The 26800-nt window shown below is 36.3% G+C and overlaps 1 protein-coding gene across 1 annotated transcript in view; it reads left to right on the top strand.

Moving 5' to 3' along the window:
• USH2A (usherin) overlaps nucleotides 1-26800 on the top strand; it is a 392303-nt gene that overhangs the window by 102689 nt on the left and 262814 nt on the right. The window contains exon 20 of the mRNA XM_061990105.1: nucleotides 3558-3788. Coding sequence (XP_061846089.1) covers nucleotides 3558-3788 — 231 coding nt within the window. The remainder of the gene's footprint in view (nucleotides 1-3557; nucleotides 3789-26800) is intronic.

Below are 26800 nucleotides of genomic sequence, written 5' to 3'. Positions count from 1 at the left end.
AGAAGCATTATTTCTTGACTCATTTACTGTTGCAATGACTGCTGACATTGTGAAGTGCAAAGAAAATATCATCCCAGAAATACTATGGCAGTCTCAGGGTCCTCTGTACTAATAATTTGTGGCAAAAATGAAATGATTGACCAGTAGTATGGCATATAATTTTACCTGCAAGGTAAACTCATAGATTAAAAAACAAATAAAATATATATTTTCCTTAACTTTTTGTCCTCAACTTAGCCAAATGTTTCAGTTTTAATTTGTATGTATGCATTTTCAATTCAACTCAACAATAATAAAAACCTGTACTCTTTTGGTTGTTGTTACCTTTCTGAACTATTCAGAGTTGAAGGCTTCTGTGGAAGTGTACACACATATCTACCTACCCTATGTTAAGCAGTAGTTATTCAAACATATGTAAGCCTGTTAAATTTAGCCAGTGTAAATATGTTATTCCTGAGACAAGAATCTGGCAGAATATGGAAAAGCTTAGGCAGTTGTATTAGTAAACCTGACAGACTTGAGAAAGGAGTATTGTATCCTTAGAACTGTGGCTGCCAGAATTTAATGTCAACAATTAAAATTTATTTTGATCCTTACCTAGTGTTTATTACTGTTTGTATACACAACAGACCTTACTAATACAGAGATGCACTATTAGATGGAATTACCATCTGTTCAGAGCGAAATGCTGGCATCTGTCTTTGAGTCTAAAACTAAAATGATATTATTTCAAACAAAACAAAATTAATGGCTCTTTACTTACCAACTTCATTTTTGTGTACATGTGTGTGCATAGACACATGGGAAAGGCTTATTTGTAATGACCTGTGTAGCAACATCTATATTTAGATATATGACTTCAACATAAGCTGTATGGACCATCTGTCTTTATTGGTCTTTTTTGTGCCCTCTGCTACACAATGGCATGCAGCAATCATGGGCTTTTAAATACTGTTTTAGCTTTATAATATATTAAATATGTATTATATAGCAAGACATTAAAACTACATAATTAAAATACACAAAATGTGACTTTGAATCCACTAAAATGTAGTATGCTCATTATTTTGACAGATGTGTCTTAACAGAACGTGACTAAAAAAAATTCAATAGCTAAAATTATAGTCGATTCATCTTTCAGAAAGTAGCTACAGGTACCACAGTGACACCTTTAGGAAAATATATACTGTATCTTTTAGTCTTGAATATTTTTAATTTCAGCACTTAGTACCCTGCTGGGCTAGTGCTACAGATTTATTTTCAATCCTGCTTGTGTGCAGAGTTTAGTTTCCTGTTTGGTTGGTTGCTTTTTTAACTTATGCAGCTTATGTACAATCTTCCTGTGTCTTGATGCACAAGAATTCTTAAGCATCAATGAGACCGTAGTTTAAATACTAATGTTATAGGAAGGATGCTACTTGTTGAAAGGGAAGGCTTCTGTTCCATACATTACGAAATAATAAATTGTGTCATGCCAGTGTTTAATGCATGTACACAGTGCATTAACTGTAACTGTAGTACATTTATTTGTGCTAGAGAAGACTTGGAAATGATTAAAAAATCAATACTTCCCTGTCAGAGAAGCAAGTGTTACGATGCATTTAAGTAGTTAATTGCGTAAGCCCCATAAAAGCTTCAGATTTGGGTATCAGAGATGCCATAATTATGGTCCAAGTAACTGCCGTTTATTAATATTAGACTTTAAAGGAAGAGGTAGGTATTGTCATGAGTGTTAGTTAGCTGTATGCATTTCAGAAATAATGAATTTTAGCATTTCTGTTTTACCATCAGTAAGCTGAATTGGAGGGCTCTGTTTCTTATGTTCACGTTTAAAATGTTGACGTACACTAGTTCCCTCAAAGGTGAAGTTTTGATTGTAAAGTCATGTTTTCTATTTAAACTCGTACATTAATACCACAATTCATTAGTGCTGTGCCCTACTTATGCAGGAAAGCTTATGACCTCACGCTGCATTACTTCAATTTTGACATTGTAAATTTCTACCATAGTGTGAGATACTAATTAGACTGTGAAGTCATAAAAGATGCCTAAGCAGGAATTTACAGCACATAGTGTCATTGGCAGTTTCCCAGTTTCCCCACTCTGCTTTCTCCAAGAATATTTATCAACTTAGAAAGAGAGCAAAGCAAAAAAAAAAAAAAAAAACCACCCAGAAAAACCAATATGCTATAGGCAAATTGGGAAAAAAAAGAAGAGAAATATGTTAATGAACTTGGAAATGCACAAATGTTTAAAAGGATGTTACTAATTCATTTTAAATGAAGCAAAGAACTCCCACTATCTAGAATGCTGTGCAGTGAAGTAATATGTCAGGTTTTGAAGGCCCATATTTTAATTCTGGTTTTATTGTTCTTGAAAGGCATTCATTGCTCTTTACTATGCCATTATGGGAACAAGTAATTTTTACAAGTTGTCATTGTATTTCACTTTCTGGGAACAAATGAAGTTTCTGTTGTTAAATCCTTTCTTTATCAAGGAAAGAAGGGGAATTAAAAAAGGCAGGATAAAATGGATAATAGATTCTATAGGTAGTAGAGTGTTCTTATACATCTCCAGTTGACATCTTTTAGGGTTTCATGGATAGTCCAATTCTTTCCCTCCTATATCGCCATTGTGTCATTATCCAAACTCATCATGCTGCCCTCCAGTGGCTTACTGTACAGGTTTTTTTTCTTTCCAAAAAAATTACAAATTTTGTTCGGAACTCAGCTACAAAGTGACCATCACTATCAGGAAGTTTAAAAGAATACAGAAGTATTACTTTTAAAGGTAGAGTTAGTGTAATAATGTAAAACTATCTTATGCTGATACCTTAGAGGAAACAATCTTGTATGGAGTCTTACTGTCTACCAATGTTGGTGGAGAAAAGTTAAGAGAGGATCATTTTCTTGAACTGAATAATTATCTGAACATATGCTAATGTCTTGTGTGCACACCATGAGGAAAACAACCTGATGGGCCTTCACTATTGTGGATGGATAGTGGTTCTGTGCCTGTTGACAGGGATAAGTTCAGTGATGAAAGACTCATGTTGTCATGTACCGTACTGCTGAGATGTAAGAAGAGTTAATTAACTACTCAGTTTCTCCTTTGGTCTTTCACTCAAATCCAATGCTGAAAGTCATACAGACACATGCTTACAGTGAATATGGTATGAGAGGCTAATCAAGGAAGGAATACAAATACAGTTTTTATGAAGATGTTGATTCTGATTCTTGAGGATTATTAAAAAAAATATTCTGGATATAATACTAGAGACATTTATCAAAGCCTGAATAGACAAAGAATATATTTCTTGTAGAACTGAAAGTAACTTTTTTATAAAGATTCTGATTTTTTTTTTGTTTTGGAGGGATTGTTTTTGTGTTTTTTTTCTAATTAAGCTTCTATGACTATCTGTATTACTGATATTAATATATTCTTAACAATCAGAAACTGAAGCAGGATGTTTTGCAAAAATGATTATGTGCAATAAATAATTTCCCAAGTCATATGGACAATGATACCTAGATAATTTTTTTTATTTTAATACACAGCCCCAAGAAAACTTAGTGCCCCTCTTGTTGAAGGAATAAGCAGCACAGCAGTGAAGATAAGCTGGAATGATCCTGAAGAACTCAATGGGCCTTCTCCCGTCTACCAGGTGGAAAGGATGGATTCATCTTTAGCTGCATTTAGTACCGAAGTAACAAAAGGGATCCGTTTCCCAGGAAATGGGTATTACAGATTTGCTAGTTCCACTCTCCCCACCAATACGTACTTTACAGGTAAATGAGTTTAAATGACTTATAAAATGTACCAATTGTACTCTGCATTTGTTTTATAATTTATTATCTTCTTCTGTTTTATTTTCATGGTAAAATTAATAGTTTTTAATTTACTAGCATAATGTGATTGTTAATGATGTTTGGGCTGTTTTGATTCTTATACGAAAAGCCTGTAGAAAATGTTATTGGACATATGGGCTTTGTATTCCCTTGCCTTTGGATATAGAGATGTACATGATGGTGGATGTTGCTGCACATTTTACTCATTTCCTAGTGGTAAATATAAGATGATTTTTACTTATTCTTCTGGGTTAAAAAAAAAAACACGTTAGTTGGTTTTGAATACTAAGGCATGTGTTCTTTGGTATAGTTTTGAGGATTCCTGAGGTTGCATGAACACTCAAAAATTGCTGTATTCGGGATTCAGAACATTTGTGTTGTCCCATTGTTTGTTGAGGAAAGAAAAAAGCCAGTGTGATAGAAGTCTACTATTCCTTGGCCTTTGCATACTATCTCCTCTCTTTCTTGGCTGGTTCTTCATTATGGAACTGAATGTTTTTCAAATCAGAGCAGAACATTTATGCTCTGTGATCCTCACTGTTTGCTGATGTCTTTACTTCTGGGATGAATCAAAGATATAGACAGTTTGTTTGAGGACATGAACCTGATTGCACGTCTGTAAGTGAAATATTGCATTGTTGTGCATGAAGTATGAGTGTCTAAAATAAGCAATGGCAGAGCTGATTTTTTTTTTAAAAAAAAAGGTGAATAAAAGGTGTGAGCACGTGTGACAACAGCAAGGGGAAACCCAAAAGGAATCTAGGCAACAGTGAGAGCAGACATTAGACTGCATGCCGATGGTGTGAAGGCCACAGCACAGTCTGATACAACTTAACTTGGTACTAACACTTCTTTATTAAGACCTGCAAAAGGCACACAGCATTGTTCACACATAAAAGTACCAAAAATTTGAAGAGCACTCAGTTGGCATCTCTTGTCTTCTGGGACACTGCAGGTAATTCTGGCAAGAATATGGAATCGCAGACAACTTGGTACTTGCAAGTATGTGTATGCAAATTCAGTTTTTGTTTAGAATAGAAATCGCTTTCTTGCTTTGGTATGAGCACTTAATGAATCTAATTTTAAAACAAAAAAATTGTCTGATAGTCAAATACTGTCTTAAATATTGACACCACGTTGACTTGCAAAACCTATCTCTGTGTTGAGCTCCTTTCCTCACCTAAATTTCTTGATTTTTTTTTGACATCAGAGTTTGCACCCTTTACCATATATTTAGTAAAAAGTCCTTGATACTCTGTTGTCAGTTGTGATGATCTAAACACCAAGGGATATTAGGAGCTGCAGTTTTTCACACTGAAGCTTCAGTCAACCTCATCACTGCAGTATAATTAAGTTAGTTTAATCAGACAGGTAAAGAATTACGAATATCCCTGAATTTCCTACTTCTCATTAGAAGTCTTTCTTCTTTCTGGGGAAGAGGGTGTTGCACTGCTGGAATTGCTCACATACTTGTCTGTTTGTAACCAATCATACAAAAAACACTAATCTTCCCAAGTGCTGATTCAGTCTGGGATTTGGTTATGCTTCATGAGATGAGACTGCGGCCTTGAATGTGGTTTACTGAGATGGCTGAGGTGATTTGAGTGACTTTGGACAGATAGATTGGGAGAAGATGTTAAAATAAAGCTCCCTTTGAACTGACATTGATGACTGATACTGCTGAGTGAATAAATATATTATTGCTTTGGATTGTGTTCATTGTTTTAGACCAACTATTAGAGTATCTGGAGATGATCTAGAAGCAAATCATGTGATGGTAATGACTGACAAAAAGGTTACCAATCTGTTTTGGTACCAAAAAATGTGTACTTCGAGTACTTGGCAACTCGTAAGTTTTCGAGAAATATAAATCTGAGTTTTTTGAAGTAGATCATGAATCCTTCTTCCAAGACATGATGGAGGGAAAATTATAGCAGATGCAGGAGCAAGACACGCATTAACGTGAATGAAAAATATTCTTTAATTGTACTCAGAACTTGTTTTGTTGTTGAGACCCTCTCTTATTACCCATCTCTCAAGACAAGCAGCTGGCAATTGTGGTTTATAGATGGAATGACTTTAGTGTGCATGCAGCTGTGTACAGTTCAAACACAGAAGCGTGCCAGCTTGTATATGTCAGTCAGCAGACTGATACTTCTTAGTGCGTCTGGATCTCCCACTGCTAATCCAGAAAAAAAAAAGAGATCAGTTTATTATTATCAGTTATTTGTTGCTGATAAATGCAGTTGTCCTCACTACCTCTCCACTGGTCTTACACTCCAAGGTGCAAGTAATAGGGGCAGAGGTAGTATCTGGGAAATTTTCCAGGTTAATATTTTTCTTTATAAAAAAAGAAAGTTGGGCAATAAACACTGGTTACACTAAGTAGTGTCTTCCTGTCTGTAACAAAGCCTCCAGCTGCACAGGAAAGCATGCTCAGAGTACGTGTTCCATGAGAAGAATTCAGTAAAGAAAAGTATTGTTTCTGCCAGAACTGCCACTTGCAACTTCTCAGCTCTTCCAACTGTGAAGAAGTGTTTAGGCACAAATTCTCATACCTATTTGTATGTCTTGAAGTTCTTAGAGACAACAGCATTCATTATATCTGTCAAAAGACCATTGGGCAAAGGAACTATTAGTATTCTTGCTTTAACTAAGGAACTCATCCATCTCACATCACTCTGATGATCGGGTATTTGGGTGTTTATCATTATATCTTCCCTATGAGATAGCAAAGTGCTATCTTTCTGATCTAATAGAGCTAAAGTTTAGATTCTATCTAATGTGGGAGTTTATACCTAAAAGGCCTTCTAGAAATGGCTAAAAGGTTTTACAAATGAGTTACTTCATGTAATTTGCTTTATCAGTCCAGCTTCTGTGATGCAACTGTTGGTCTGGAGTAAGAACGCTGCAGTAACACTGCTGTGTTTATCTTTCTGGTTTTCCAATTGTCTCAAGTACAGAGTGTAGACAAGCAAGCTTGGAGTTAAAGAACTGTAAATGGCCAAATTTCTGAATATCTTTTAAATTCAAATTACACTTGTATTATTTAATGGCTATGTCCAAAATGGGCACGATGTCATGTTAACTTGGCTTTTACCACTAACAAACAGGTGAGAATAGTTTGCTCTGCATGGAAAATAGGGTCTTCGTGTGCTTACTAGTAAAGGCTTATAAGTAAGATGCATCAAAATAATTGAATAAAATCCATGGAAAATGACATGCTCAGCTGCTGAAATGTGTGTGTCTGTGTGAATACCAACAACAAACCAACAGCTATATATAGATAGATGAAAAGAGTTTTTTCCTCAATTCTTTTTTTTGCTCCTTGACTGAGGGTTGGGACTTGAGGTACCTGAATGGATGAAATGAAAACTGATGTATGAATTTTGGTCTGTGTAAATGAGCCCTGCTTAGTATTAAGTTTGGTTCTAATTTGAGGCATTATCTTCTGTTTGGGATTCATAACTTAGAAATGTCTCCTGAGGGTTAGGCAGCTTTAACTTTTTATTTTACAGAGTTAGGGATCCCTTTTTTGTTTTGAAAACATGACTCCCTGAGAAAGAAGGTGTGCACCTGGTTGAGTATATTGGTGGATACAGATACAAACAGAGCCAAAATCCTGTCAAAAAGCTGTGCAATAGGGTTTTTTTTTTTCTAGACCGAGTATACTGGCTTAAGCTCCTAAGGACTAATAAAGGGAAATTTTATTTTCAGGTTTTATTGAGCAAATAGATGCCATACTACTGAGACCTTTCAGAAAGGAACTTCTGGGTCCAAAAAGCAACTCGTTGAAAATTTAATCCTGAATGTCTCTGGAATATAGTGACATCTGAGCTAGGAGTTTCAGGAATGCAATTTTATTGTCTATAGTACAGTTATGGATTACACAAAATATTTTTTCAATCTTTCCTCTACTTAATCCATTGCCAGAGAGAAAGTCTGTGGCAGAGCTAATGACATAGGGCCTATTGTAGTCAGAAAGGATAGAAATTGCAATCAGTTAGACACATGAATGAATGAGAGAACTCCTTGAGTTCATGCTATGGAGATATAGTTGGGCACCATGATGAGAAACTGAGACCATCTCTAAGAACTTCTCACAGTGTAAAAAAATCATTCAGTTGCTGCAGAAGGAAGGAATCGGACAGTAGCAAGATGGTGGTGTGGAAGGTTACACTACCTGACCTCTTAAAGTAAGATTACTTTTCAAATACAATGTTGAACATGAATTTATAATTCTGTGGCATTGTAATGGGTTTTGTAAATAATATGCCTATTCTTTCTATGAAATAGAGCAAAACAAATCCTCCAAGCATACTCTGTGCATTGCTTAAAATAAAATTTGGGCTTGACCATAGGAGTTATAGTACATATTCATCTGAGAATTAAGGTCTTTACTTAGAAAATAATTCATTCTTTCAGATGTATGAAAGATTCCTAGTAATATTGTAAAAACAGTTGAATTAACTATTACTGTTTTAATGTGATTTTCTTGAATGCTGCTTGTTTACAAAGAAACTAATTCATGTAATAGTAATCAAAATGCAGCACACTCTGAAAATTTTGTGTTTGGTCTTGCTTTGAATCCAAGTCGTCTGAAATAGAGTACTACACTTAAGAAGTGTGTCTTACCTGGAAGATGTACTCTTTGGCAACCTCTACATGATGCAAATTCAGCTCTGTAATAATTAGGAAATAACTGTATGAGGTAAGATGTTCATATATTCCGCATTACGAGTAGAGCCTTTTTACACTAACATTTTTAGTTTCATGAAGTGGTCTTAAAAATGCGTATTTAAAAAAATAAAGGTCTATGCTAGCGTTTTTAATGCCAAACTCTTACTCAGATACACAAACATTTCTCAGAGTAAAGAATCTTTCCAGTAAAGATGTTTCTTAATGAGTTTGCTATGGAACACTGCACAAGCATCGTTTACATTTGTTCTGAGCAGAAGTGCTGGGAATGACTGTGGTCATTCAGCGCTGTATGTCCTCATGGTTCTTCATCACAGTGAACTGTCTTTGCAGTAATGTAAAGCAAGTTCCACTTTGAATAATCTTGAGCACACATTTCACAGACAGTAGAAGGTGTGAATATTTTCATTAGTGTATTGAGCCAAATCAACAGACCTTTTCCAGCAGAATTTTCCCTACAGAAATTTAAGTAATGCATTGTGGCTGGATACCAAGAAAAAGAATACAATTGGAGGTCTAAAAACAATGTCAGAGGAAAGGCTGAAGAAAATGGCATAGATTAGAAAAATGAAGACTAAAAGGAGATGTGATGATACAAAAATGTGTACTTTAAAAGAAGAGAATGAACTTTTCTTCATGTGTACTGTTAGTAAAGCAGCAACGTACTCATAATAAGCTTAAAATACAACTGAGTAGGTTGTCTTCTCAGAAGAATGTTTTTGTCAAAGATTCAGGCTAGCCGAGCAATGGTTTCACAACATTTTGAGCTCTGAAACTGCAGATTTTAAAGAATAGTTGTATGAGCATTTGTCAGGAATAACCTAGGTAAAATTCATTCTGCTTTTGAGTAAATGGATTGATTCTGTGACCTCTAGAAATGTTTTCTAAATATATGTCCCATTATAAACTCAGATTAAACTAGAAAAGATTTTCATTTCACCAAATAACTTACAGAAGGAAAGAGATGACTTTTTGGGGGTAGCGGCAGGGGCAAGTGATGGGGAACTTTGCATAGAGTTCTAATTGAAAATTTTTTATAAAGAAAGAAGGTTGCATGAGGTGAATGAGTTTTTCTTCTATTTTTAATTCTCTAGATATTTTCCAGCATTTCTTTTAATGTTTTCTGATGAGATTTGAAATGATTATAAATTAGTTTAATCCATAAATGAGAATAACTGTGGTAATTTAGTTTGGAAGAGAAATCATATAGTCGAAATTTCTGCTCATAGTGAGTCCAACTAGACCTGTTTAGGGTTTTGTTTAGTGATTTTTTTTTTTTCTCCATACATAGTCAAGTATATTTTCTGTATTTCTAAGTACTGTTCCAATGTCCAATCTGACCAGCCTTTTGGTAATCTTATCCCTCTTATATCTATATAGAATTTCCTGTATTTGAACTTGCATCCATTGCTGCTGCTTCTGTCATTATATAACTCTTAAGAAAATGTGACTGCATCTTCTTTATATCCTTTCAAGAGGTAACTGGAGAAGGCAAGATCATCTCTTCTGCCCTTCCATGCTTAAAACTGAACAACTGTTCCTTCAACCTCTTCTCATATGTCATATACTTTGGCCCTCTAATTAGCTTGGTGTCCTTCCACGGGACTAATTTTTTTAATGTCAGAGTACCAAAACATGCATTGCAGGACTTGCATTTGCCTTTGAATTTCACAAGACTTCTAACAGCCCATTTCTCCAGCCTGTCAAGATTTCCAAGTTGCAGTGTATCCACTGCAGCCCTCAGGATTTTTGGTTGCCTGCAAACTTTCTGATATTACACTCTATGCCATCATTTATGATTAATTTTCATTAATAAAACTATTAAACAGAATTGGTCCCAATACCAATTCCTTGTAAATGCTGCCCTCTTGGCTTTGTTAAGCTTGTCACAAGCCTTTGAGTCCTTCTGTTCATCTTTTTTTTTTTTCCCCCACCCCTTTTATAGTCTATCTGTGGTCCATCTATTTCTCCAGAGTGATGGCAAGGATCCTATCTGAAATCACCTTGAAACCCTTGCTAAAGCCAAGGTACACAATAATGGTTTGCTTTTCCTTTTGCTGAGACAGTCTTTTAATCATAAAATGAAATCAGGTTGGTTGAGCACAATTTGCCTGTAATAAATCCATGTTGCCCATTCCAAATCATCTTGTCTTTTGTGTACCTGCCTTCTGCATAGTGTCCCTGGGGACAAAGGTTAGGCTGACCAGTCTGTAGTTTCCCTGATGTATAGACACAATTTTACAGCAAATGCTGTAAAATTTGTTTGCTTCAGCCTTACCCTAAAAAGATAAAGAGAACTGGAATAGAAGGAGAAAGATTTGACCTTTTGCTTATTTTGTCTTTTCATAGTCTTTGTCTCTCTACTGACATAGCTTTTTAGGAATAATCCTTTATTTTATTACATTGAACTGAAGAGGGTAAACAAGTTTTTCTGAGGGAAGAGTTATTACAGAAGAAATTCTTACACCAAGTTTTGTAATACAGAGTAAGAAGAAGAGAAACCAAGAAGGAAAGAAAGAGTATCTTTGTTCAGCTAACTTGGAAAACACACTGCACATCTCAGGGAACTTTTGGTAGTGCCACTCGTTTTTCATACTTTTACATTAAATCATAGACTAAGGAGTTCTCAGATGGCTCTTATTTATTACATACTTTTTGTCTAGGGTGTTGCCACAGGACTTCTTCTTAGAAACTGCCTTAATTTTTATGCCAACTTCTTACATTTTCTCTTCATGTCTTCACAAAAGAATGATTTGAACTCACGTCTTCATCTTCTGTGAAAGAAAGATAAAGATCTTCTGTATCACCATCAAGCATCTGGCTTCAGTAAGAAGAGGAACCATCCTTTTTTCTGCCTGAGAACTGTTTGCACAGACATTTTAGGTAGATTTTTTTCCTAATACTTAAGACGAATTCACAGTTTCATCTTGAAAAACACATTTCTTTCTTCCTTCCTTCTGAATCCCAAGAAGCCTAAAGATAGGGAGTGAGAGAGGAGTTGCATATAGAGGGGAAAAGGAGTGATCCAGTACAACAAAGTGAACTGTGCTGCTTTATGAACAAAACAACTTTAAACGTTTTCGAACATGCACAAGAGGGACTTAGGCAGCAAATAAGCCAAGTTGTTGCTGACCTTGCTGATGTTCCAGGGGTAATATTTTCACTAAGATGAGCAGGTTTTGTTAGGCACAGACAAGCTTTCTATCAGTATCAAGTAACTATGCTTTTTTTCCTCCCTTTTTTTCTATTGTAGCAAAGATTTATTATAGCCCCAACAGGGGAGAGAAAAAAAAGATTCTCCCCTTCTGTATAATTTCTCTTATTTACCTCTTGCTAGTAGATCAGCTGTGCAGCACAAGCTTTGGAATGCAATTTCAATTTATTTTTCCATCTTGGCTTCAGTGCCAAAGTGTTGTGTGACAGTTTGTTGTTTGCCAGTGTTGTGTGATATTCTGAACTTCAAGGTTAACAAATTTTTTTTTCTGCTTGCACACAGAAACTTTCAGAGCATGCAATAGTCCCAACTGTGGAAGTTGTAAAATCAATAGCTTTCCTATTGTTCTATTAAACTGCCAGTGGAAAAGCCTTTTCCCAGACTATATCACAGGTGGTTTTGACTGTCTGCTTGTGCAAATCCAGCAATTCTATAGCCAGTCTGAGTCTTTTGATTATTACAAATATACCATATGGCCTGTACTCTGTAAAACAGCAGTTCTTCCCCTGTTGTCAGAAGTCTAGTTGTGTTTCTGTTGATTTTTTGCAAACATGATTCACTATTTTGACTATTTGGACTCTGTAGGTGACAAACCTTAGAGTTAGCAGAAGAAAAAATTTGTACTGATGATTTTATAGTCACAGTAATAAAAGGAGTTACTCTGCACTAAACTTGTATTTTTTTATAAACTAATCTGAGAATGTAACTCATTGAATTTAATTGAGAGTGACTGGGCGGGGAGGGGGAGGGGTGGGAAGTTTTAGTATCTAGTCTGGCCTGTACTCAGTGAGGGTAGAATTCTCATGTATTTGGTCACCTCACTGAAGAAGCCAAAGGTGGTATTGCAGTCTGTGTTTACATGGGGAAAAAAGGAAAGGAGAGAGTTCAAGGAGACTCTGTATTCTGTGCAGTTTCTGTGTCCAGCAAGGATAGTGGCTGCTCTCAGGTATGTCTCTGAAAAGAAAGAGTTATGGAAGGCACAGTGTTTTGCTTCAGGCATAACATCTTTTGGGATTCCTTTTGTGCTTGGGCACTGCTAAGAAGAGATGCAAGATGGATGGACTTGTAGGAAGGAGATTTTTGGAAATTCAAGTTGATGAAAATAAAAAACACAAAAAACAAAGCTCAGAGGTAGAGACTACACGAATGCATAAAGTTTATTCAGTAAAAAAAAAGGCAGACGAAGGTGCCAAGTATATCTTAAAGGTTTTGCATTTCAGAGATTTGTATACTGTGTGTTTAATAGAGATTAATTTCATTTTAATTAAAGCAAGAGCTGAAATGATAGACATCAAAGAAAGAACTTGAAACAGATTTGTGCATTGAAAACAGTTATTCAATGGATGTTCACCTTTTAGAGTGAATATATGAATGATTCTGGAAATTCTCAGACTCGAATACTTGATAAAGTAGACATAGGTGAAAGAAAACTGTTTCCAATGCTATTAACTTATTAGTGCAACTATGGGTCTTCCACACCAGTACTTCAGTACTTTGTAAGATTTTTGTAGGATTACCATGTGCTGGTGTAATTGAACTTGTAAGCCAAAGCAGTTTTGAAGAGAAAGACTTGATAAAAAGTAATTGCCAAAAATGAATATTCACGTAGCTTTGACTTTAATAAATGTAAAAATTCTGATGTCTTTTACTTATAAAATGGTATGCTTTTAGTTTGCATTAGGACCAGAAGTGACACTTGGTTGAGATTTTCATTTAGACTAATCATGCTAAATCCTCTTGTGCTTTTAGTGATGCAGGTATACTGCAGCTACATGATAAATACTGGGTTATCCAAGACAGCATAGCAGGAATACTGTTATTTTTGATTCTGCCTCTCTTCAAAGTTCTTCCTTAACTCCAAATGATACAAAAATATTTTTTTTCCTCACTCTTTAAAGTGCCATTATATTGAAGAAAGGCCTATTTATTAACCCTCTTAAGAAAGGCTCCTATATATGAACAAAAGGACCCTAATTTAAAGAAGGATACCTAGTGATAAGAAGAGTTCTGGTATGACAAGCTCTTGCATGTATTAGATTATTTATTCATTTGAGGATCTGCTTTCAGGCAGGCACAGGAAGAAACTTATATATATCCCTCCTATTCTTGGATTCATGGAACCATAAAATCCTAGGTTGGAAGGGACCTCAAGGCTCATCTGGGCCAACCTTTGTCAAAAGCATGGTCTAAATGAAATGGCCCAGCACGCTGTCCAGCTGAATCTTAAAAGTGTCCAATGTTGGGGAATTCATTGCTTCTCTGGGGAGATTATTGCAATTGCTGATTCTTCTCATTGTGAAAAACATTCCTCTTCTGTCCAATCACAATCTCCTCAGGAGTAACTTGTACTCTTCACCTCTTCTTGTAATAAGGGAGTCTTCCTTTTCTGTGTAGCCATCCTTTAAATACTAAAGCATGGTAATAAGGTCTTCCCGAAACCTTCTTTTCTCAAGGCTAAACAGGCCCAGTTCTCTGAGCTTCTCCTTGTGTAACAGGCTTCCCTGACCTTTGATCATCTTTGTGACCCCTCTCTGGACGCTCTCCAGACTGTCCACATCTTTATTTTTTTTCCTACAGTGGGGACCAAAACAGAAGGCAGTATCCCAGGTGTGGCCTGACAAACTGCATAGAGTGGGATAATGACTTCTTTATCTCTGCTGGCAGTGCCCTTGTTGATGCAACCCAGCATCCTGTAGCCTTTCTTTGCCACAGCAGGACACTATTCACTCATGTTGAGCTTATTGTTCAGAAGAACTCCCAGGTCCTTTCCACAGAGCTGCTCCCCAGCTGGGTAGATCCCAGCCTGTCCTGCAGTTCTGGATTATGTTTTCCCAGATGAAGACCTTACACTTGCACTTTTTGTACTTCATAAATCCAGGTCTTCCTGCACAATGGCTCTCCCTTCTGAGATGTTTGCTTCCCCACTCAGTTTGATACCATTGTCAGACTTCATCAGGTACATTTGATTATCATCCAAATCACTTATGAAGATATTAAACACTACTGAGCCCAATATCCATCCGTGGGGGACCTCACTTGTGACAGGCTGCCAGTTGGAAAAGGAGGTATTTACCACTATCCTTTGTAGAGTTTGTCAGCTAGTTCCCCACCCACTACACAAGACGCATAATGGTCTAGACAAGTTTCTTTAGGAAGAAGCTATGGGAAACCATGACAAAAGCCTTGGAGAAGTCCAGGTAGACAATGTTCACTGCTTCCCCTACATGATCTGAGTGAGCAGGTTACTTTGTCATAGAAGGCAATCAGTGTTTTCCAGAATGACTTATCTGTGTTTGAATCCATGCTGGCTTTTCCTAATTGCATGCTTCATTTGACTCCTCCAGGAGTATTCTTTCCATAACTTTCCCAGGGACCGAAATAAGACTGATGGGCTTATTCACTGGATCCTTCTTTAATTCCTTTTTGTAAATAGAGGTGATATTAGCCTTCTTCTGGTCTTTTGGCATAGCTCCCCATCTCCATGACTTCTCAGATTATGGAGAGTCCTTAAAATGATGTCTTTTAACACTCAGGTGGATATTGTCAGGGCTCATCGATTTGCAGGGGTAATAATTCAGGTACCGATGTTTCCGTCACTGATGGTGACTCTGCGTTTGCATCAACATGCTTTTTTTGTACCCAAGGACTGGGGCCCAACAGCACTGGTAAAGACAGAGGTGAAGAAAGTTTTGAGAAAGTGTCACCTCTCTCTTTTTGGCGTTGCTGACTAATTCACCTCTCCTATTTAACAGTGGGACGATATTTTCCTTCTGAATCTATTGAGAGTTTTCAACAAGACAGGATTACCACTCTTTTGGCTGGTGAAATCAATGCTTTCTGGGGCAGGCTTGGTCCTTACTTAGATTTTTCCCATAAAGGGTAATTTAGTCTGATGACTTGAGACATTGCATTTGACTAATACTGAGCCTTTAAATTATTCCTGCTTTAAGATACAAATTCCTTCCCATATTTTTTTTTAAATGATGAAGATATAACTACTGAATTATGTATTGACTAAAAGCGTGTGAGGTGTCATGCATTGCTTATGATTGCATTGTGAATTTGATCAGGAAATTTTCATAATAATAATATAAGGAAGCTTTCCACCTTCTAATTGATTTTCAGAGCGATTAAATTAAGACCTTGTCTAAGTACGACTGTCCTTATCAATTACTGGCAGAATAGAGAAATTAAAGGATTAAAAATTTACGTGTGTTAAGATTCAGTATTTAAGGTCTAAAATCAATCAGATCATAGACTGAATAATTCCATTATGACAAAACTATCATTCAGGATTAGACTGTGGTAATTTGGAGGAAAAAAAGGCTGTCTGCACTGGTACATATGGGAAAAATTAAGACTGCGAAATTAAGCACCTAGAACTCAGGAAATGGTGTTAAGCAGCATGGACTTAATTCAACCTTGTTATTTTTATGTGTTATGATGGCATATAATCAGTTGATTAAAAACTAGTTTATCTATAGATTCTGTGTATGGTATGGACCAGCTGCTGCCTTTTAAAAACTATTAGTTCTGTATATAGCTTGATGTCTGCCTTATCTATTTCTTAAGTAAATGTAGATTTAATTTTTTTTTAACCTGTGCTGTTTTCACTGAAGTATCTGAATACTTCATGATCACTGATATTCACTTCCACAACACATTAGTTTAGTTTTATGAATGAGGACTTTGGGTGAAGAAATAAGAGGACTGTTAAAGCACATGGAAAATAAGGAGGTGGTTGGTAGCAGCCAACATGGCTTCATTAAGGACAAATTGTTCTTTACAAATTTGGTGGCTTCTACAACATGGTTAAGGCACTGGTGGATAAGGAAAGAGTGACTGACATCATCTACGTGGATTTGTGCAAAGCATTTGACACTGTCCCACGCAACATCATTGACATCATGGATTTGACAGATGGACCACTTAGTGGATGAGGAATTGACTGGATAGTCACACCTCAAGTGTCGTGGTCAATGACTCAATGTCCCAAGTGTAAAGCAGTGACAAGTGGTGTTCCTCAGGGGTTGATATTAGGACCAATGTTGTTTAATGTTTCTGTCAATAACAGGACAGTGGGATTGAATGCACTTTCAGCAAGTTTGCTGAAGACACCAAGCAATACAGTGTGGTCAACATACTGGAGGGAAGGGATGCCTTGACAGGCTTCAGAGGTGGGTCCATGTGAACCTCATGAAGTTCAACAAGGTCAAGTGCAAAGTCCTTAGGCACAAACATAGTCTGGGCTATGAGTAGATTAAGGTTATCCCTGAGTAGAAGGATTTGGCGGTGTTCATGGTCAAAAAACTTAATATGAGCCAGCAACATGCACGTGCAGCTCAAAAGACCAACCATATTCTGGACTGCATCAAATCAAGTGTTGCCAGAGCAGGTCAAGGAAAATGATTCTCCTCCTCTACTTTGCTCTTGTGAGACCCCACCAGCAGTACTGTGTCTAGCTCTGGGGCCTCCAACATAAAGAGGACATGGACCTGTTGGAGTGGGTGCAAAGAAGGGTCACAAAGATGATTGAAAGGCTGGAGCTCCTCTCCTGTGGGAATGTACTGAATTGGGGCCATTCAGCCTGGAAAAGAGAAGCCTCTGGGGAGACCTTAGAGGAGCCTTCTAGTACCTAAATGGGGCTACAGGAAGGCTGGAGAGGGACTTACAAGGGCATGTAGTAACAGGACAAGGAGTAATGGCTTTAAACTGAAAGAGGGTAGATTTAGATCAGATATTAGGAAGAACTTCACTGCGAGTCTGGTGAGGCAGTGAAAGAGGCTGCACAAAGAGAATTGTGGATGCCCCATCCCAGGAAATCTTCAAGGCCAGGTTGACTGAGGCTTTGAGCAACCTGGTCTAGTGGATGATGTCACTGCTTGTGGCAGGGAGTTTGCTTCAAATTATCTTTAAAGTCTTTCCCAACCCAAACCATTCTACGATAATTTTGAGTGCTCAGGTTTACATGGGTACTTGAGTTTTCAGAGTTAATGTGTTTAGACTTTCCACTCATTCCTGTTCAATTAAAAACACATAATGCTTCCACAGATCTCTGTGAGGTGTTTAAATGCAACCACTCAATGAAATGATGAACGCATAACAAGAGAATAACTCCAAAAACTTTGATTTAAGCATTTTGCCTCATACTGTATAGGAACTTTCTGACAGAGTTAGGGACAGATTTCTTCAGAGTGACATTGAACTTCACTAGCTATGAAACTGTCCATTCACTTTATACTTCCCTTCCTTTTTCATTAAACATCTGCAGCACACTACATCAAATAAGACAGACTTCTGTACACAAAATGCTTATTTGCTATGTGAATTCTCTTTTAGTTGCTGAACATCATAAAATCCTGGAGGCAGATATCTTATGGGCAATGTGTATAATGGTAGACTATGTCATTATTCATCCTATATTTGTATTTACGTTATTTTTTCACAGACAATTTTGGTTTTACATTTACTAAATTTTGAGAGTTTACTTTTACAGCCCTAACATGGTCAAAATAGTTATTCCAAATAGTAATTAAACAAAAAAAAATCCTAGTGTCATAGGAGAATCGCAGACATATCCATCATGTGGAATGTTGCTGACTAATACAGATGTCAATATGTACAAATCTTTAATATTAATGAAATCTCTTTCTGATTTGAACTGTCAGAGACACTGGCTGCTGCACTAAGTCATCATCTGTATGTGAAGGACAGAGTGCGTGCTTTTCCACTGTATTTAGTGTTTGTGTTTACTCGCAGCATATATTTTCAACTGGATTTGTAAGGACAGTTATGGGTTATAGGTTCTTTTGGTTTTCTGCTTAATTTCTACCATTTCACCCTCATGTGTTTTGGTTTTTAATCCTTTTCTTGTTTTGACACGATCCATGATTTGTTTCTTACCACACCCCCACATCCCCCCTTTTTTTCCCTTTTCTTCCTGGTTTGACCATTCTAATGTCCTTGTCTTCCTTCTGTGTTCTTCAAGGTGCTGACATCTTTTCTTCATATTGTCACACACCAAATGGTAGAAAGTTAAGAGGCCAAGAAAAAGATTCTTTGCCTTCCTTTCTAGTATCTAGAAAAACATCAGGATTTTGACCAATTTAATGAAGTGTTCTTAGCTTCTACATCTCAAATGCGAATGTGATTTTTCTTTTAGAATTTTGCTGTCATTCCCTACGTAACCATCCCACTAAAAGCTATTTCCCGACACTGGTAAATTTAGATTTCCATCTTTTTTACCTCAGAACAACTGCACTCTAACAAAGTCATATCTCTGGTCCACAGAAAGAAAGAACTGAAACACTCAACTTCTGTTATTTGAGATTATGAGAATGATTTACATTAATTCCTCAAAGGAATGAAAAAATATTTAGTATGAAACAAATATGGTTATAAAAGATTGAATTTTCTTTTACTTGAGAAGTAAACTTAGCACTGCGAGGGTGAGGGAGCCCTGGCACAGACTGCCCAGGGAGGGTGTGGAGTCTCCTTGTCTGGAAGTTTTCAAGAGCCATCTGGATACGTCCCTGCATGACCTAATTTAGGTGAACCTGCTTTAGCAGAGGGGTTGGATGAGATGATCTCTAACGATCTCTTCCAACTCCTATCATTCTGTGAGGCTGTGAAACTTAGTAGTAAGTCTTGCTGCCATTCAAATTTTGAGGCCTTGAGGGCAAATCACTGTCTGAATCTACCTATTAATGATTTGTTTAATAAATACACTGTCTTTAAAAGTATGTTGAAGTCACAACATTGTAATTTGACTAAATCTTTGTTAGTTATGTTATGTATATAGAGAATTTCCAAAGATTATAGGAAATTTTGTTATATGATGGGACCCTCAGGAAACAACACACATGCTTTGGAAACTATAAAGACATGTTTTTTCACATGTTATTTAGCAGTGTGTTTCATGAGTAAGTGTATATCTTTTAAAAAATGAACTAAAGAGTGTAACATATATTTGATTAGATACTGGTTATGTGTAGTTTATTTTGACTTGCAAAGTGTGATCCACTTCCTTGTTTGTTGGGCTCTACAGTGATATCTTTTCAACTGTGAAAGCAGATACCTCTAAACCAAATGATTTTTCAAGGTACTTCTCCAGAAAGAGATGGGATTATATATTTGTTTTCTAGAGTCTCTATTTTTTCTTCAACCTCATACTTCCCATGAAACAGACTGGGTTTGATAGATGGTCCCTAAAGCAAATCCAGACAGCTAAAATAGGAATCTTAACCAGTATAGCAGTATAACCGGTGCAGTATGGCAACAGAGAATTCAGAAAGCAACTATTAGCTAAAGTATTAGAATGAAAATGCAACGTAATACTATTCTGGTATAAAGGCCATTTAATATGGTGACAGAAATGTCATATACTATATTACTGGAGGATTCATTGAGCTTGATGGTGATTGTTGCATTACTCTTTTTTTAAATTAAAGACAATCTAGAGAATTATATACCACGTTGTAGAAAAATCTCAAAAAACTATACTCCATCTCTGTATATACCCAAAATGAGATTTGATCGAAAGTAGTTAGATCTGTGCTTACTGACTTAAGATCTATAATACCTTAAGATTAATTGGGAGCATAAATGGAGAGGCTGACAACCTGGAACCTTGACTTCTTAAAATTGCTGACCCAATTACTGCTAAGTCCTTTGCTGACATGTTAATATGTCTCTTTAAACTGGTAAATCACCACCACTTCAGAGTGTGCTAGCGTTGGTCCATGGGATGAAGGAAGATGTAAGTTTAATTTAAATAATTATTGACCTATTATGACCTTTTCATTTCATTTGTACTGCTCCTCTCAAGGTAAGCAATTATATTTTTATAGTGTTGGATGGTAATCAATGTAGAGGAGCTATCTTTATTGATTTAAGTAAGGCCTTTGATCTGGTAATCACCAACTATTGCTATCTAGACTGGCCTTAACCATGTTGGATGTTACTACAGTTATTTTGTTTTAAAATATGCAGAATTTAGAATTGTATTAAGATGTTGCAAGCAAAGTAAAAAAAAAAAAAATAGAATTCCATGATTCCAATTAATAATCTTCCTTAGAAATTGGAAACAGATTATTTATACACTATTATATATTATTTAAATATACAATATATGCATTTTTTAACTTATAGCTACTTTTAAGTCAGCAACCTATTTGTTTTTTTAAAATATATTAAGCAGTTGGCCCTTTGAGGTAATTTTACTTTGTGGGCAAAACCTCACTTTTTCTATATTTTTTCAGTTTGATATCCATATTGGACATTTTGGGGGGAAAGATTTAGCTCATTGGTTGTTTAGGCTTATTTAAGTCTGTTTCGTACTGTGAATTCGAAGTTACAAACTTCTGCTCTTCCATTTCGAGGTGGAAATTGATCTTATTCTTGTATTCTTTTAACCCAATGTGCACTTTTTGCACATACATTTTGCGCAATTTTAAACCAATATTCATATCAATGTATTAGGTAAGAATAGTACTAGAAATATTGAACATTTGTCACAATTTGCAGGTGGAACTTGAGTATCCTCCAAAATGCAGTCTTAGCTAGCTTGTTCTTATCTTTTTCCTTGTTCTTTATGTACCTACCTCTTTTTTATCTCTTGCCTTAACATTCTTCTCTGAATCCTTCTTTAAAAAAAAATTCTTTACTTTTTTCTTCCTCTCTTTTGTTTTAATGTATGACTTTGGAAAGCCTGAGAAGATAGGAGTTTAAACTGTCTTTAGGAAAGCTGTGAAATTTGTGATCATTTCTATCTATTTCTCTAATGACTTCCAGGGCCTCTTTCCTTCTTGCAAAAGGAGTCAGTCTTGCTCTGGTGAGCCTTGAAACTAACAGCAGTTGTTCAGAGAGGTCACCAACATAATGAGAAGGGCACTCTTGAGATATCTTGAACCACTTCCATGGATGACCATGAAGATTAATATTGGGACCTTACATTTGACCTAATATTCTACAGAGAGTCTGTGTAGTGAGAAGAGCAAATGGGATGATGTTCTTGTGGCTGAGTGTGTAAACAAAGTTACTGCATTCTGGATTTTTCCCCCCTTTTTTTGTAAGCTAAAATACTGCATCTTGTTTGTATTTAAGGTCATGAAGGTGTGAGTTGTTATGACCAGGTGCATTCCTGAGCAGCAGTAGCATAATCTCCTTGCTGGTCGTGGGTGGAGGAAGGCATGTTTTTGTATGCTGCTTTCTTTTTCTGTCCTGTGCTGAAATGACTGGAACTTGCTGTTTTGAACTGTGTTCATGTATGAGTTGAAGATAAGGTAGACCTGATAATTAAACACAGCAATGTTCTTTCCAGTCTCCGCATTTTGTGATTTTATTACCTGTAAAACTAATTTTGACATTTCTTTCTTTGTCTATTGAAAAGGCATTTTATTCTTTAGTTTCATATTTGCCCTATTTTGGGTTTAGGACCCATTCTTTGTAATTTTAGAATGCTGTCTGAACAATTCTGTATTTTTATCTTGTTTCACACTGCAAATAGGTTTAATTGTGCAAGCATGCAGTACTACAGTTAGCTTAATCCCAGCCTCATTGAATCACACATGCTACTTTTCAGTTTGTTAGTCAAAGGCTAAATGAAATGGTAAAGAAAGGCTGGGACCGATCAGCAGGCTTGAAAGTTTTACCTTAAGACCTACTATGATCCCCTTTTAGGACTGCAGGAGTTCAGAATATAGTGGCAGATATATGCATGTCTGAATCTTTTAATCTCTAAATGCCTCTAGCAGTAGTATCTTCCAATATAGCGTTTGATTTTAAAATAATGTAGATAGGAAAGTAAATAAAATCCCTGTCTGCCAACATGACAAAAAAAAAAAATTACTAATCACTGGGACAGTTAATCTTACATTGGGTAAAAATACAGGGTTTTTTTCTTCTTTTTGGACAAAAAAATCCAAATAAAAATTACTTAGAACTGTGATAAGCCTTGAAGTCATAAAGAACATTTGCTTTTGTGCTGCTACTATGGTTTTGTATTTTTTCCTCTCTGTCTGGGGAACCTGTCAGATAGTGGTCTCTTTCTCTATCAGAATAATTTTTTTGCCCTGATCAACATCATCTCTCTATACTATTCTACCTTCTTTAGGAGTTTTCTGAGAAAGCTAAAAGAAAGCATAAAAGATTTAAATGTTTTCCTTATAACAAGAACTCCACAGTGGTGCTTCACACAGCTGTGAATCTTGTATCAGACTTATTCATAAAAGTTTTTGTATTAAACATCTATATGGACAAAATATTAATTTTACCCAATGATGCTGTAAATACATACCCATATGAAACAACAGGTTCTTCGGAACAACTCAAACTTTTGTTCCCCCATAGTACCACATAGTGTTTTTCAGGATGCAGGAGAGTGTTAAGATAAAACTATGTCATCTGGTTTTGGTACAGCACTGGGTATATGATAGGTATTTAATATTGACGATAAGAAAAACTGGCTGCCACTTTCAAATTAAAAGTATTGAACCAGGTCGTATCCTGGATATATGTGCTCTTAGGACTATACTTGCTGATTTCAATTTCTGCCTTCCCCTGAAAGTTCATCCAGCACTCATAGGGAGGTACCTGTTTGTTAACCGTTCTCTAATACACATTGTAGATGGCAGGTGCCTAGAGTCTTTTTCATTGTACCCCAAGGCTAAGGCACTCTGCCTCAAGATATTAGATCAGCCGATTTTATCTGTGTTCGTAAAACTGTCATTTCTATTTTCTGGTGTCTTTCAGGTAGCCAGTGAGCGCATTTTTTTTTCTTTTTTTTCCCCCCAAAGACTCGTGGGATATTAATCATATGAAGTTATTTTAGACGTTTATGTTACATTGCAAATGTTTTTAAACTGATCATATACAGAGTGCAAGGAAAAGAGGAAGCATAAGCAAAAAATCCGCTAAAAATGTCTTGGTCCATCAGGTAAATTTTCAGTACAATATATGAGCATTTAACCACACAAGTCCCATTAATGTTAATGGTCCCAAGCTTTCTTTTATTCATCACAGCACTGATTGCACTTGGTCAGCTCTTTATCAGTTTGAAATATTGACAGGAGGAGGAGGAGGCGTTCCCTTAGCCAGACCAGACTGTTGCAGTGCTTTTTAACTTAGTCATCCTGCAAGTGCTCTTATAAATGGATTTATTTCAGCAGATCCAAAATACATCAACCAGATCATTTTACCCTGGTGCTAGCCCTGTTAAATTGGCTCCAATTTGCAAGAGCATTGATTTTAAACATTGATCATTACTTATAAAGCACTCTATGGTTTTGCACTATCTTATTTATTTAACTAGCTTGTTACCTGTGCTGCTGCTAAAGTCCAATCTTTATCTTGCTAAGAAGTGATAATTTACCGTCTGTGGTTATGGTTATAATTTAGATTATTAAACAAAGCTAATCCCTGAAAATATGTTGGTTGCAATAATTCAAGATTTCAAAATTTCTGCTATGCAGCTCCACTTTTCTTTTAGTGGTCTATGTGTCTACTTCAAAATTCTTTTACTGCCTTCTCCAAATGATTTTGCTTACTATAATTATTGCAGAAGAGATTTTTCCTTTTTGGGTGTATTCTTATGGACTGGTTTGTTTTGGCTTATTTGTTGGAAAAACAGGCTTAACTTTGTTTTAATTGTGGGAAAATTGGGCTTTTGTGGGTCATGCCATCTGCTTTCCGAATATTTTTTTTACGATTTTTTTTTTCCACTGTCCTATAAAAATCTATTCAATGTTGTGCAAGGACGTAATTGTAGTATAAAATATTTCCCTATACTAATCAAGGTGGGGAACTACAGAAATATATTGCTGTTCTGGTCTTTAATTCAGAGAATCATTGTTATTTATAACTGTCACTCTTCAGTACTGTATAGAATGATATTCTTGAGGTGTTCAGAGAAGAGCATAGTCTCTAGTTCAGGGACACTAGAAGAAAAAAAAAAGGAAATTATCCAGATTTGACCTGACACTTCACATCTAAACTATCCAGATTTGACCTGATACTTCACATCTAAGCCTGTCTGTTTAAAATTGCTTATCCTGACCATGCTTACATGAACATAAATTAGAATTATTGTTGTTATTCTAGGGTAGTGAGAGTTGTAACGACTGATGCTGAGGAGGGAGTGTGTCTTCATTTCCTCCTGATTAAAAGAAAAAATTGGTCAAACAGTAAAAAGTGTCACATTTTTGTATAGACCACTTTTTAGAATTAGTAATTAATAGAGCTCTTTTGTTCTGGTTTTCTTCAAAAGTTTCTTGATTTACTAAAAATGAAACTTTGCCAGCAGAGGTACCACCACTAACAGAATGCATTCTCTTTCTTCTGTACTAAATAGTGGGAATTTAGGTGAACTGGAGTTTTAGCCCATGGGGGATTTTATTTTATGCATTTTCAAGTCATTCAGTGACTTGCTGCAGAGATAGGGAGGGAGAAGGGGGAATCTATTTACACAAATTACAGTCTTTGTTCTCATCACCCTTCATAATTGGATGAACAAAACAAAGGCTATACTGGCAGGTACAACTATCCCAGGTAATATCTTTTGAGCCAGAAACAAATTATTGAGTTGTGGAACCAGGGCAAAGCCTCATTGGGAAGATTCAAGAAGGGGGTGGGGGATAAATGTTTTTGGGAAGACTTACTGCATTTTAGAAGGAAAAGATAAGAGTTTTATCTTGGGATGAAAGTCGTGCCTTCCATTACAATTTTGCCACTATTCAGAGTGAGTTACTTTAAAAAAACCTCTCACATATAATTATTATGTTTTTTAAATTTTGTTTAGTATTTTTAAAAGATGAGATAATTTATATAGACACTGCCTCTGCAGTCTATGTTACAAATCTTGGTGTTTCTCCCATTTATTTTCCTTCTTTAGGGTTATTTAATCTCTCTTCTGTTTGTTTTATATTCTTTTTTCTCCCAAATTGTTCCAGTTCAGTGACGGAAATATGCCAATTCAAGCTACTTATTCCAAACTCATGTTAGATTGTCATGTTAGCATCACTAATTTTAGAAAAAAAAAATAGGATATTCCTGTGTAAACTTGGTTATGCTACTGAGCTGCATGTGCTGAGGGGGAAAAACAAGCTGAATGGGAGTCTTGGGTGAAGCAAAGACTGCGTAATTGGTTTTATGCCAGACCTTCTGCCTTTAACATAGGCAGGAAAGGGCCAGGGAAATGTCAGAGGTGGAAATCAGGGCAATGCAGTACTCTTGCAGAATTGCAAAGTCACCACCAACTGCAGCCAGCCTGAGAAATGGCCAGCGCTCAAGGTTGCTTCAAGACAGAAATGTCCAGTTCTGCTAACTTTATTAGCCACCAACTGAAATCTTCCTACACCTAAGAGCCTTAAGATTCCTACAGCATATTATGGGAGGAAATGTTAATAGTTCACAAGCAGTACTTCCCCAGAGTTCTTACTATGGGATGGCTGTGAGCTGGGTGTAAGGTTTCAGGGGACTCTGGACTCAGCCTTGATAATCCAATACTTCCTTTCCACAGGGGTTTGGGATCTGGATGAGCTGACAGTCCCTGTGCCTGAAAGCCCTGCTGTCAGCTCCTTGATGCAGCGGCAGTGTTCCTGTACTGTGCTATACTAGACATTCCTTGCTGCTACAGTTACACAGTTCACCCTTTTAGTAGCAGAACAGTTTAGATTGACTTTTTTTTTTAGAGACTTTTTCTTTAGTGTTTTAAAATGCATCTATAAATAAGGCTTTTGCATTTTTGAGGATGAAGTGAGTTAATTTTTTCCCTTTTCCATTACGCTGCCCTAGCATCGCAAGCAAAACTTTAATCTGGGGAGTTCAATAAGATGGTTGTCATCTGAATCCTCAGGCTACATAGGGAGCAGAGAAAAGAAATGGCTTGGAGCCATTTTTACATCACAGGAGCAAGAATTGTCGTGCTTTTAATTAATTTTTTTTTTTCGATATGAGTGTCTTTCTGTGAGGTGTTACAAGTAGTAAAGTAAGAAAAACAGTCACACTGGAAACAAAATAATATAAAGTCTCACATTTCTTAGTA

This window comes from Colius striatus, chromosome 2 (genome assembly GCF_028858725.1).
Source record: "Colius striatus isolate bColStr4 chromosome 2, bColStr4.1.hap1, whole genome shotgun sequence".
In the NCBI taxonomy this organism is placed as follows: Eukaryota; Metazoa; Chordata; class Aves; order Coliiformes; family Coliidae; genus Colius; species Colius striatus.
This window is presented reverse-complemented; position numbering and strand designations above follow the sequence as displayed.